At 34.6% G+C, this 13,498-nt stretch overlaps 1 protein-coding gene across 4 annotated transcripts in view; it reads left to right on the top strand.

Annotated features, from left to right (window-relative positions):
• The window catches only part of Rbm39 (RNA binding motif protein 39), a 32,646-nt gene extending 20,889 nt beyond the window's left edge, over nt 1-11,757 (top strand). For 2 of the 4 annotated variants that reach the window (XM_026383315.2, XM_026383312.2), the window contains 7 exons: nt 1,746-1,950; nt 2,218-2,295; nt 5,937-5,969; nt 8,635-8,716; nt 10,280-10,385; nt 10,621-10,699; nt 10,788-11,757. In XM_026383315.2, the coding sequence (XP_026239100.1) occupies nt 1,746-1,950; nt 2,218-2,295; nt 5,937-5,969; nt 8,635-8,716; nt 10,280-10,385; nt 10,621-10,699; nt 10,788-10,888 (684 nt within the window). In that variant the 3' untranslated portion in view covers nt 10,889-11,757. Of the gene's footprint in view, nt 1-1,745; nt 1,951-2,217; nt 2,296-5,918; nt 5,970-8,634; nt 8,717-10,279; nt 10,386-10,620; nt 10,700-10,787 lie in introns of all 4 variants that reach the window. The other 2 variants (XM_026383313.2, XM_026383311.2) reach the window with 1 other exon arrangement.
• The last annotated feature ends 1,741 nt before the right edge of the window (nt 11,758-13,498 follow it).

Genomic DNA, 13,498 nt, shown 5'->3' with positions numbered 1-13,498 from the left:
CTTAATGAAAGCTGTTATATCATTCTGTTTTTCTTGTGTCACATTGTTATGGTATCTTGTTTCACTTAAAATTCTTTTTAAAATGCATACATACCTAACAACCAAGCATATGTTTGCCTTATAACAAGTGATTGTGGCTAATCATGATAACCCAGTTCTAATAGGATTATTAAGTGTTAATTGGAGTAATGTAGAACAGATGTGCTTCTACTTTTTCATATGTTTGTAGGGTGCTGGGTGTATAACCAAGGGCCTCATACATGATGGCCAAGTGCTCTACACTGAACTATATTCTTAGGTTAAAAAGGGGGGGACATGCTGGGCGTGTGACTCAGTTGTTACATGTCTATGGGTTCAATCCCTGCTACCAAATAAAATTCATATGTCTGTTTTAGTCCAACTCTACCTTAATATATTGGTGAAAGGAGAAAAGCTATTTGGAAAATGTAGTACACCATCATTGTGTTCCTTAATAACATTAGCATGGTTACCTCTTTCATTTTTCAAAAAAAAGTTGTACCTGGGTGTGGCCCATGCTATAATCCCAGTAGCATGAGAGCTGAGTCAGGAGGAATGTGAGTTCAAAGCCAGCCTCAGCAACACAGCCTTTAGCCTGATATTAATCTTTTGGGGGGGGGGGGTGTACCAGGGTTTGAATGGGAGTTTTGTTAAGGGAATATATTCAGATTTTTTTTCCTGTAATTTGTATCAGATTTGAGTATTGTATTCTAGGTAATAAAATTTCAGTAATTTAGAAGTACAAGGATTATATTGAGTTTGGTCTGTAGAACCATTTTTACTAGAAGACTTAAATTTTACCAAATGATTCATGAATGTTCTATTGTTGTATAGTTATATTTATATAAAATTAGATTATATAAATTATTTGCATGGCATATTTGTATGAAATGGTTGATATCTTTTCATTTAACTAGCATATACAATTATTATGATCTCTGTAAGCATAATTGTTGTTTTCTAAAGGTAATTAAACCCTGGGATCACATCCCTAGTCTTTATAGTGTTTGTTTGGGGGGCATCGTAGGAATTATCGTAAGCATCTTTATGCCTGGCTGAAATTTTTTTTTTTAAAGTTTTATTTTATTTGTATGTGGTGCTGAGGATCCAACCCAGTGCTTTGCGCATGCCAGGCGAGCACGCTACCGCTTGAGCCACATCCCCATTTTAATTTCTCATTGTGTTTTCCTTCATGAATGGAAAAAAATCTTATCAACATTTTAAAAATAGGCTTAGGGATATACCTCAGTGATAAAGCATCCCTGGGTTCAATTCACAGGGGTCAAAAAAAATTTTTTTTAAAGAGAGAGGGAGAATTTTAATATTTATTATTTATCGGCAGACACAACATCTTTGTATGTGGTGCTGAGAATCGAACCTGGGTCGCACGCATGCCAGGCCAGCATGCTACCGCTTGAGCCACATCCCCAGCCCGGGTCAAAAAAATTTTAAAAAGCATTTTGGTTTTTGAAAAATTACTTTCCAAATTTTGTTATTAATATCCCATATTACCAACTGTAAAATAATGTCTTTTCTTTCATTGAAATTATTTGTCAATAAATTTTTATTTTAATTTGTATAATTTTAAGGTCTGATCTGTTACTTAAATCTTGAAATCTATTTCCCTATCTACCTGGTAGTCATTATTGAGTATATTTATTAGGGCTATGTGTATGTGTATAAATAAAATGTTGTTAATCTCCTCTCCTTTCCCTCCCCAATTGTAGTTTTCTGACTCAGAATGTGCCAAAAAAGCTTTGGAACAACTTAATGGATTTGAACTAGCAGGAAGGCCAATGAAAGTTGGTCATGTTACTGAACGTACTGATGCTTCTAGTGCTAGTTCGTTTTTGGATAGTGACGAACTGGAAAGGACTGGAATTGACTTGGGAACAACTGGTCGTCTCCAATTAATGGCAAGACTTGCTGAGGGTATGTTTCTCATGGTGTTTGTCATAATTTTTTACAGGTGTACTGATGAAAAACTTTAAGTACTGTAGTGTAGTTTTAGGTATTATACCTTTTCTTATTACTGACTTAGGTGAAAGTGTTAGTATGGATCCAGAAAACTTTGTTTCTCTTGTTTTTAGCATAGTAAACTAGAAGTGTTTGAGGACATTTAGAGAATGTGCCTTTGAATTTCTCTTCTTTCCACCTGCCAAATTAAACGACTTACCTTGTAAATCTATTCTTTTACAGGTACAGGTTTGCAGATTCCACCAGCAGCCCAGCAGGCTTTACAAATGAGTGGCTCTTTGGCATTTGGTGCTGTGGCAGGTAGGAATTGAATCTTTTCTAATTTGAAATCATTTATTTTTTTCATCTAATTCGAAAATTTGCCAAATTTTTGCATTTAAAAGGACTAACTGAGAATTCAATTCATCAAGTACTTTTAGCATAAATTTCTAGAGTTCATGTAAGGAAGTATACATTTTGGATTGAATTGTGTCCACTAAACATTCACTTCTCAGGATATATTGGAAATCTATGCCCCAAGTTTTAGTGGGAATTAATATAAATTTAGATAGGTTAATATATCACTCTTGATGAGAATCACAAGTTGATATAATGAGGATGAAAACATTTCTTTTCAATAATGTTTGAGTTGTGGGCTGGGGATGTGGCTCAAGCGGTAGCGTGCTCGCCTTGCATGCATGCGACCCGGGTTCGATCCTCAGCACCACATACCAACGAAGATGTTGTGTCTGCCGAGAACTAAAAAATAAATATTAAAAAAAAAAATTCTCTCTCTAAAAAAAAAAAAATGTTTGAGTTGTGAAAACAATAGATCCTTAAACTTAAAATAATTGCAAAAGTAACAGTGTATGAGATAATTGCCTTCTTAATATCATGTAGGATTTTGATTTGGGGAATAACATTCTTGGAGAAAGAAGAAGAAACGGGAGAACTGACAGTTTTTTGCTTCATGGTTTTTGTTACAATACAAACCTTATCTTTTTAATGGAGAAGCATTATTATTATTAAGGGAGGTGTGTTTTGTTGTTTTGTTATTTGCCTTCTTGGTGGATAGCTAGAAGTGTTTGAGGACTTTTAGAATATGCCTTTGAATTTCTTTCGTTCCTCCTGCCCAATTAAATGACTTACCTTTTAACCTGATTTGTAGTTAGTCTCTAGTGTTTCTTACAATTATGCCACTGTATTCTTGGGTAGGGGTTGAGTGGGGTGGGATGGTGGTTGGTACCAGGCATTGAACTGAGGGTCACATGATCACTGAGCAACATCACTGCCCCATTTTGTATTTTATTTAGAGACAGGGTCTCACTGAGTTGCTTCACACCTTGCCATTGCTGAGGCTGGGTTAGAACTTGCCATCTTCAATCTTCACCATACCAAGCGAGTAGGATTACAGGAATGTGCCACTGTATTCTTTTTGAAAAATCATATCTCTTGGGGCATTTTTGTATTTGATGCATGCCTCTCTTAACTCTCTGTATTCCATTTGTTTCAGTGCATTATTATTTTTTACTTTTAAGATTATTACCAATTTAAAGGCTGGGGATATTGTATAGGTCATTTGGTAGAGTGCTTGCCTCAAAGGCATAAGGCCCTGGCTTCAATCCTCAGCACCACAAAATAATAAATAAGTAAATTACCAATTTAATTTTGTATAGTGACTGAATGGTCATAGAATGCCACTTGCTGTAAATGCATCTCTTCATGAAATATAACTTTTCTTAGGATTTGATAGTTTTCAGGTTTAAACCCTATCCCCTTTTGTTACTGTACATGTCATTCTTTGATTATTTAGAAAATGTTTGTCACCTATATCCTAGATATTCTAGTAGATGATAGTAACAAAGATTTTGTGCCCTACCTTCATGGAATTTATAGTGGTAATACGAGTCATACCCTGATTGTAAATTTCTATATAAATATTTTTAGCTGATTTTTAAAATAAGTTTTGATGTTGCGTAGTATGCCCACTATGACTATTTTATTTTTGCAGTTTCCTGGGTGCATGCTTATGTTTTTGTTTGTTTGTTTTTCTTTTGTACTGGCATGTTTTCTTTTTCCTTTGTACTGAGAATTTAACCCAGGCATTCTTAATCATTGACTCACATCCTAAGCTCTGTTCTTATATTTTATTTAGAGGTAAGCTCTTTTGCTGATGGTGGATTTGAATTTTTGATCCTTTTGAATCTACCTCCCAATCTGATGAGATTAAAGGTGTACACCACTGCACTTAGCCTTCCTGTGTAATTTATTATATGGTTGGCTGATTTTGATGACTTGAAATTGTAAAGGTCAATGTAGATCTTTGGATGTATAACCACTGCTCTCTTCAATGATTTTTAGTGTTGATTCAGATGATTTTAAGGATAGTTTTTTTAGACTTCTCGTAAGCTTTTTTTCTGAGTTAATAAGTCTTAGCTGAATATTTCTAAACGGAATGTGTTTTTTTTAAAAATAAATATATTTTATTTTTTAGTTTTAGTTGGTCACAATACCTTTATTTTAACATGATGCTGAGGAATGATCCAGAGCCTCCCACATGCTAGGTGATCTCTTGACTGCTGAGCTACTAGCCCACTCCCAAGTAGTTACTTTGAAACCAAGATTGGATTATCATTATATTATTCATCATTTATTGTAGCTTAATTGTCCTAAGATAAAATATGATTATAAACCATGCTTTGTTTCCTAGTATGTCAGGAATGGCCTCAAAAATGACTTACTGAATTTGAGATTTATAAATACTCCATAGCATGGATTTCTAATATCTATGCGAAAATTTGTGTTATTATTTAAGGTTTATTGACAGTATTCCTATGATCATGTCTTCAAGTTCCTTCAACAAGCTCCAGTTAACATTTATTCAACTCCCTGAGATGCCAATTTTGAGAACCTAGGACCCCAGGTATTATATATATCCCAGTATAATTTCGGCCGCAGATCCCATAAGTTTGGCCCATGTTTCCCGGTCATTTCTATCGCCAGCAGGAACCTTCTATGGTAATAATGGGCCACAAAATTCAATCACATTTTAATGAAAATTAGTATAGGAAACTTTCAGATGATTTGTATTTTTGCTTCTTTTTACCATCAAGGTAGCTTTATAGCAATGTGGCATTTTAATTAGGCAAACTTGTTGTCATTTACTTCCCAAGGGCTTTCTTGGGAAATGGTGATGCTTATGTGAAAAAATGTTTGTAAGATTCTGTGATGTATTTTTAATATGGTTAGATGTTTATATTTTCCATGTGTTTCATTGGTTATAATAAAATCCCATAGATTTCATTCCTCATAATAGTAGTAGCTCATAGTAGGCTGGAAAACTGTTCACTTTAATCAATTTGTGATTATCTCTGCTACCCTTGACAATTAAGTATTAAATTGTCAAACACAATCAATATACATTCATATTGTTGGAAGTGTCTTTTCCAAAATTGATATTTTTGTTATAGAAACATGAGATTATTGGATATGTTTACAACTTTCTGATTTATACTGTTGATGAGTTTACAGTTTTATTACCACCTTTTAAAGTATTAGTCACTGATATAACAAAATATTATAATTTCCCAAGTACTTGGAATTGAATTCTCAAGATCAGGGTTTTTCACACAATATCTGACCGGTGTGCTCCCCTTTCCCCATTTCCCATTATTTCCAGCTGAAGAGAGTAGTATAGTGGAACACATTTGAACTATGTATAGAAAGGTAGTTGGAATAGGAAGAAAGGAATAAGTTTCCTAGTGCAAGAGGGAAAATAAAGGCCCCAAAGCCTTGTCAATGAGGAATGGGGAAGGAGGTTTTGCTGCCAGGTTTTACTAAGTTCATTTTAATAAACCCTGCTGTTATAGTCCTCTTTTATTAAAGCTTTCCTGACATTTACCCTGTTAGTTGAGGCTCTTCATTGTTCCTGCACTGAGCTGTAGAATTCTCTTTTGTTATAGATTTGCAAACACGACTTTCCCAACAGACTGAAGGTGAGTTGAACTGCTTATAATTAGTATTTGTTGTTAAAATTAAATGGAATAAGACATAGTTGCATGTCGTTGTATAATTTTGTATCTAATTTTGAAATTTGACAGAATGGCACAGTGGTATATACATAGTAAGCTATGTATTTCAGAATATCTAATTCAATTACCTAATTTATAAGAGAAATATACATGTCCCCGAATGCTTTTACTTTTAACTTTCTTATTAGTATTTTTAGCCTTGGGCTGAGGGTATAGTCCTATGGTAGACTGCTGACCTAGCATGCCAGCAGTGTATTCTCAGCACCACCAAAAAATAAATTAAAAAAATTCAACCTCTTATTTTTATGTGTTTTGAGTGTTAATGGAACTTTTATAGATTTTAGAAAACAAAATATTCTGTTAATTGTTATTTAGCCACTATTTAGTAGAATAGTCTTTCAAAAATGAAGACCATTTTAAAGAATGGTATTTTGATGTCATTCATTTGTGTAAGCCCATATAAAGTCATGAGTGGTCTTTTTTTTAATCTAAATTGCATGTATATTAAAAGTATTGTATACGCTCTCTTTTTTTCTTTTGTAATTGTCAAGTTAATCTGCCAAATGGCAGGCAAGAACATTTTTCGGTTTAAATTTAGTATCTTTTCATAAGAATATCCTATTGTTTTATAAAATCCTATTCAAGGAAAGGATAATAGGATTTTATATGAATAATATCTATTGTGTTCCTTGATAGTTTAGAATTAAACTACATACTTTAAAAGGTAGAATAGAGTATTGTCCTATTCATTCATTGGATTCTTCATGTGATATAGGTTGAACCACAATGTTTCTATAGTATATGCTCTTAATATTTTTGTTTTCACATTGTATTTGTGAAAGCAGAAAATGCTGGTCTCCTTCAATTGTTGAACACCTTCTGGTTGTTCCAAATATACTTGAAAATATTTTAAGCTACTCAGATTGTTCTTCAGTTTTTCTTAAAGCTTACAGATTTTTTGGAGGTTTGTTATTGAGGTTGAACTGGAACTACTGAGCCCAAGTGATCCTCTTCGATCAGACAGCCAAGTAGCTCAGATTACATTCTTGCACTACTGTGCCTGATTATATTCTTTAATATTTTTAACTTTCCCCCAGTAGAATTTGACACAGTTATTGTAGGATTTTTGTTTTTATTTAATACAAAGTTTATGGAAGAAAGCACTATTTGTTGATGTAAAGGGACAAAGATTTTTTATTTAAAATGCAGCTTAATGTGCTGCTCAGTGGCAATGTCTGTGCTTGCCTAACAATTGCCAAACCGTGGGTTTGATCTCCAGTTTAATAAAAGCAAAACAAAACAAAATAAACAAAATATTGCTTTACAAAAGGATAACAGTTGTTCATGTAAGGAAAATTCTACCAGAAACAATCATTTATGATATATTTTATGCCTAGCACTACCTTTATTTAGTGGTATATTTCTAATAGTTTCTCAGATGATTGTTCATTTTAATTACCATAATTTCTTAATGAATTGTTCTGTCCTTAGCTTTGTTTGTTTTTTTATGCATTGGAATGAAATTTGGTCAGATAATATGATTACGGTGAGTTATGTAACTGCTACTGATAATTTTGTAAATCACACAAGCACATATTTTGGAATGTGTTGTAACTTCAGATTTCAAATATGTATTTTAATTTCAATATTAGTGTTCATTTTAAAAATCTAAGTGTGGATATTGCAGATATGCCGCTCATTTCTGTGTTTTTTTATATTATAAAAGTATACTTGTTTTGATTTAATAGGATTTATTTTCATTGGATATTAAGTGCCTTATTTTTGAAGTCTAATGTTATTAAGGTTTTGTATTTCAAAGAAAGTGTATGTTAGAAGGTTGTAGATTTCATTGGCATTTCAAAGGATTTTATTTTTTACGTTGGTATAAAATGCAGCAATTCTGCAGAACCAGTATTTTATTCATCATCTTTCTTGATTTATTTATATTGAGATTCCATTTTTTTGAGATTTAGATCACACAAAAAGTTTAATTTTCCGTATAAACATAATACTCCCAAGTTGGGCATGGTTCCATGCCTGTAAACCCAGGTACTTGGGAGGCAAAAGCAGGAAGGCCAGAAATTTGAGAATAGTGTCAGCAATGTCGTGAAGTTGTAAGCAACATTGCCAGACACCTTCTCAGAGTATTTATTAAAAATAAATAGACTGAGTTGTAGGTTAGTGGTAAAAGTGCCCTGGGTCTAATCCCCCTTAAATTTCAAGTAAAATAAAATAATACAAATTGCAGAATGTCTATTTGTAGGTCGCCTATTTTTTTGGCACCTAAAGTAAAGGATAGTGGCCTTCTGTTGTTGTTCCCTAAGGCAGGATTCAGCCAACCACAGATTGAAGAAAATATTTGGGTGAAAACATTGCATGTGTATTAAACATTGTCATTATTCTCTAAGCAATGTAAAAAAAATTACATTTTATTAAGCATTACAGTTAATCTGATGATAATTTGTGACTGTAGTTGTAGATTAGTGCAGTAACTACAGAGTGAGTGACATCCTTAAACATTGGGATACGCATAGTGTTTTATTTATCAGGGATATTCTCATGCATTTTCCATGAAAGTAATTTGTCTCTTTGTTTTTTTTTTTTTTTTCTCCATTTTTTTCTGTTTTAGCTTCAGCTTTAGCTGCAGCTGCCTCTGTTCAGCCACTTGCAACACAGTGTTTCCAACTCTCTAATATGTTTAACCCTCAAACGTAAGTATGCTTTGATCAAGTTTCAAAGAGTGTTCTTTGAGGGCCAGGATAAAGCTCAGTTGGTAGGGTGATTACCTCCCTGGGTTCAATCCCCAGAACAACCTCCTCCCCCCAAAAAAAATGTTCTTTGAAAACTGTAATATTCAGTTTATAAGGTAGCATATAGGACATTTTCATATGATTCTAAATTGAAAAAGTATAAAAATTTTTAAATATTTTAATATAAATTTTAGGTATTTTTTGTGTGGTCCTTATAATGGTTACATTTGTAAGGTTAGGATAAATTAAAACTATGGAGATTTTCCCTATGTTCTTCTAAATGATTTTATACTTTGCGTTTACATTCGGGATTTACCCTCTCGCTAGCTTTTAACTTTGAAATTTAAGTTTTCAGTGTCTATTGATTTATTAATTTAATTTATTTAATTTAAAGTGTCTATTGATGGATGCAGGGCATGAATTAGCAAATTTCTTTCTTGGAGATGCTGGGGTTTGAAACCCATGGCCTTGTGCATTCCAGTCAACCACTGTACCACCAAGCTATACACAGAGCCCTCTTAATTTTGACAGCAAGTTCTTGCTAAATTGCTGAGGTTGGGCCAGAGCTTGGGATTCTCTTGCCTCAATTGCTGATGTTACAGGAGTGTGCCGTTTCACCTTTGACTAGCTAAGTATTAGAATACCATTTATTAGTACAGATTTTTGGTGCTTTTATAAATCATATTTACAATATACCAAGTCAATAAAAACCTAAGTTTTCTGTTCAGCTTTTCTTTAATATTTATTTTTCAGTTGTAGATGGTCACAATACCTTTATTTATTCTGAGAGAGTGGGAGAGAGAGAATTTTTTAATATTTATATTTTAGTTCTCGGCGGACACAACATCTTTGTTTGTATGTGGTGCTGAGAATCGAACCTGGGCCACAAGCATGCCAGGCAAGCGTGCTACTGCTTGAGCCACATCCCCAGCCCTATTTATGTATTCTTATGTGGTACTGAGGATAGAACGCAGAGCCTTGGACTTCATAGGGGAGTGCTCCTTGGCTAAGCCATAACCCTAGCCCCTCTGTTCAATTTTCATTCCAGCCCTTTTTTGTTTTATTTTGACAAAGGGTGTTGCTAAGTCACTGAGGGCCTCACTGAATTGCTGAGTCTGGCTTTCAACTTGCAATCCTTCTTTCTTTCTCAACCTCCTAAATCACTGGATGACAGGCGTATGTATGCCAGTGTGTCTGGATTCTAGAGTTAGCAGTATTTGATCTCCACCATGGACTAGACGAGAAAAAAAAATAGTCAGCAGATCATTTAAATATTCATTACAGAAAAAAAAAAGACTAGGTTATAAACAGTGTTTTACATTTTAAAATTTTATTTTCCCTATGGTTTTAAACAATTGAGTTTTTAATTGGTAAATTTATAATTATCCAGAATAATGGTATATACTTAATTTTATTAATCTCATGAGTACTTTTAAAAAACTTAAAAGTTTTATAAATTCTTCTGATATTTCTGTATTCATTTGTTTTTATAGAGTTCTAATATAACTTAATACTTTGTTTCAGAGAAGAAGAAGTTGGATGGGATACAGAGATCAAGGATGATGTGATTGAAGAATGTAATAAACATGGTGGAGTCATTCATATTTACGTTGACAAGAATTCTGCTCAGGTATTTCTCTCTAAAGTATTTTATGGCCACTTTCTTCGATTAGAATGGGTATTTATGAAAAGAGCTTTAACGTGACCAAATATACCCTCCAATATAATCAAAACGTTGACCAGAGTCTTATTATAAATCAGTTACTGGTGATAATAAGAGCCTGCCATGAAATCCTCATATAACTGTGCGGGTCCACATTGTTTATAGGGATGTCTTTACCTTTGTGTTATTGTTTTCATTTTAGGGCAATGTGTATGTGAAGTGCCCCTCAATTGCTGCAGCTATTGCTGCTGTCAATGCGTTGCATGGCAGGTGGTTTGCTGGTGAGTTTCATCTTCATTCTGAGTGATTGTTAGTTTGTAAAACTTATGTGAATATACTTAAACAAATACCTTTTTTTTTTTTCAACAGGTAAAATGATAACAGCAGCCTATGTACCTCTTCCAACTTACCACAACCTCTTCCCTGATTCTATGACAGCAACACAACTACTGGTTCCAAGTAGACGATGAAGGAAGATATAGTCCCTTATGTACATAGCTTTTTTTTTTTCTTGAGAATTCATCTTGAGTTATCTTTTATTTAGATAAAAATAAAGAGGCAAGGGTCTACTGTCATTTGTATACAATTCCTGTTACCTTGAAAAAATAAAAATGTTAACAGGAATGCAGTGTGCTCATTCTCCCTGACTAGCAAATCCCACTGTATACAAAGCTGTTCTCGTTCTGCCTTTTAAAATGTTCATGTAGAAAATTACATTGAGGATCTATAGGAATAGCTCTAGGGGAACAAGTGTGCTTTCTGTACAAAGGCAGAGAGGTATGTAATGATGTTTTTAATGTTTCAGAAGCCTAACTTTTTACACAGGTTACATTTCACATTTCACTAATGTTGATATTTTACTCATGGTTTAGCAGAGGTTTCTGGAATATACATTTAGTGTATGGGGATTCGAGCCAGGTAAAGGGCTGTTTGGCTAGCATCTCATCTTGCATTTTGATCATTTGGCAAGAAAGGGAGATTTCAAAATTATATTTCTTGATGGTATCTTTTCAATTAATGTATCTGTAAAAGTTTCTTTGTAAATATTATGTGTTTTGGTGTGTCTTAAGATTCCAAACAAAATGATCACTGCATTTCCTGAATATGTTTAGTCAAGAGTCTGGTAAGGCAAAGAAGTCTCAGCAAGAAATAGGAAATGCAGAAATAGGTTTTGTCTGGTTGCATATAATCTTTGCTCTTTTTAAGCTCTGTGAGCTCTGAAATATATTTTTGGGTTACTTCAGTGTGTTTGACAAGACAGCTTGATATTTCTATCAAACAAATGACTTTCATATTGCAACAATCTTTGTAAGAACCACTCAAATAAAATTCTCTTAAAAAGGCCATAAGAAATCTTTATTTTTCAATAGAATCTGAAGAATAGGGTAAAAGCTTGTTTGACTTCTAGTGGTGAAATGATTCTTAATGTGTAGTCTGGGCAAATTCGTACCCGTATACAATCCCTGTCAGTTCCTTCACAGCATCATTACTCAAGCCTAGCATTGTAGCATTGACAAGCTAGTTTACCGAGACCTTCTCCTCAACCTGGCTGGTTTTTATGTTGTCTATTGTCTGTCAATCTTGGTGGACAAATCTTCACTGTTCTATTTAACAAAAAATTCAAGTCAATAACAGGTTCCAGTGTTTTGGGGGCAGGGACACATTCTTTCAATATTTTTTTTCTCCCAAAGAATCTCCTGATACCATAGTAGGACACATTACCTTTTATTCCATTCATTCATTTTTATGTGGTGCTGAGGTTTAAACCAGGGCCCCTCATGTGTTAGGCAAGTGTTCTACTGCTGAGCCACAACCCCAGCCCCTCCTGAAGTTTTACTCCCATTTCTATACCATGTCCTATGAAGTTTATTGTCATTCCTTTATAGGGAACTAGGACAGTAATGTATTTTTGTCGTTTTAAGATTTTTTAAAGTTATCCACTGTTGAACCACTGAAAAATTCAGTTTATAATGGATAACTATGATGGGGACTGGACAGTTGAGCATAACTGTAATGATACCTACTCAGGAGGCTCAGGCTGAAGGCACACAGATTTGAAGCTACCTGGACAACTTAGTAAACCCTTCTCAAAATTCAAGAAAGTGTTGGGTGTGTGTGGTACACACTTGTAATTCCAGTGATTGGGGAGGCAGGAGAACCAAGTTCCAGGCCAGCCTCTGGAAATTAGGAGGACTAGGGTGGTTGCTCAATGGTAGAGTCCTCTGGAATTCAATCCCCACTATAGACCAAAAGATTAAAAAATACTGGAGATATGTTGTTCAGTGGTGATGCATTTTCCTAAAGGAAGTATTTGGGTTCCATCCCTAGTACTACCACATAATATAATGGTTTAGTTTTTGAACTTTTTTTTTTTTCCTTTGGCACTGAGTATTGAACTTGGGCACTTGGCTACATCCCCAGCCCTATTTTGTATTTGTTTTTTATTTAGACAGGGTCCCACTGAATTTGGGTAGCACCTTGGCATTGCTGAGGCAGGCTTTGAACCTCTGCCTCGAACTTTGATGCATAGAAAGAAGTTAAAAATGGCCATTGAATTATATTGAAGTCATCAACTCCTGACACACTATGTCATTTTAAGAAATGTATGGTTTATTTTTTTTAAATATTTATTTAAGTTCTCGGCAGACACAACATCTTTGTATGTGGTGCTGAGGATCGAACCCGGGCCGCACGCATGGCAGGCGAGCGCGCTACCGCTTGAGCCACATCCCCACCCCAAGAAATGTATGGTTTAAAAGCCGATTGGCCAGCTGGGGATGTGGCTCAAGCGGTAGCGTGCTCGCCTGGCATGCGTGCGGCCCGGGTTCGATCCTCAGCATCACATACAAACAAAGATGTTGTGTCTGCCGAGAACTAAAAATTAAATTTTAAAAAATTAAAAAAAAAAAAGGCCGATTGGCCTGTCTCTCCCATAAATTTTTTTTTCTTTTTTGAATGGGGGAGCGGGTAGGTGGTGGTACTGGGGAATCAACCCAGGCCTTTGAACAAGTAGTTAAGGGGTGGTGCCTATTCTGGTGGCATAAGTGTAATCTCAGCCAGTAATGGGGCTGAGATGGGAG

This window comes from Urocitellus parryii, chromosome 6 (genome assembly GCF_045843805.1).
Source record: "Urocitellus parryii isolate mUroPar1 chromosome 6, mUroPar1.hap1, whole genome shotgun sequence".
Taxonomy (NCBI): Eukaryota; Metazoa; Chordata; class Mammalia; order Rodentia; family Sciuridae; genus Urocitellus; species Urocitellus parryii.
The sequence above is the reverse complement of the archived record's forward strand: the minus strand, read 5'-3'. Positions and strand labels throughout refer to the sequence as shown.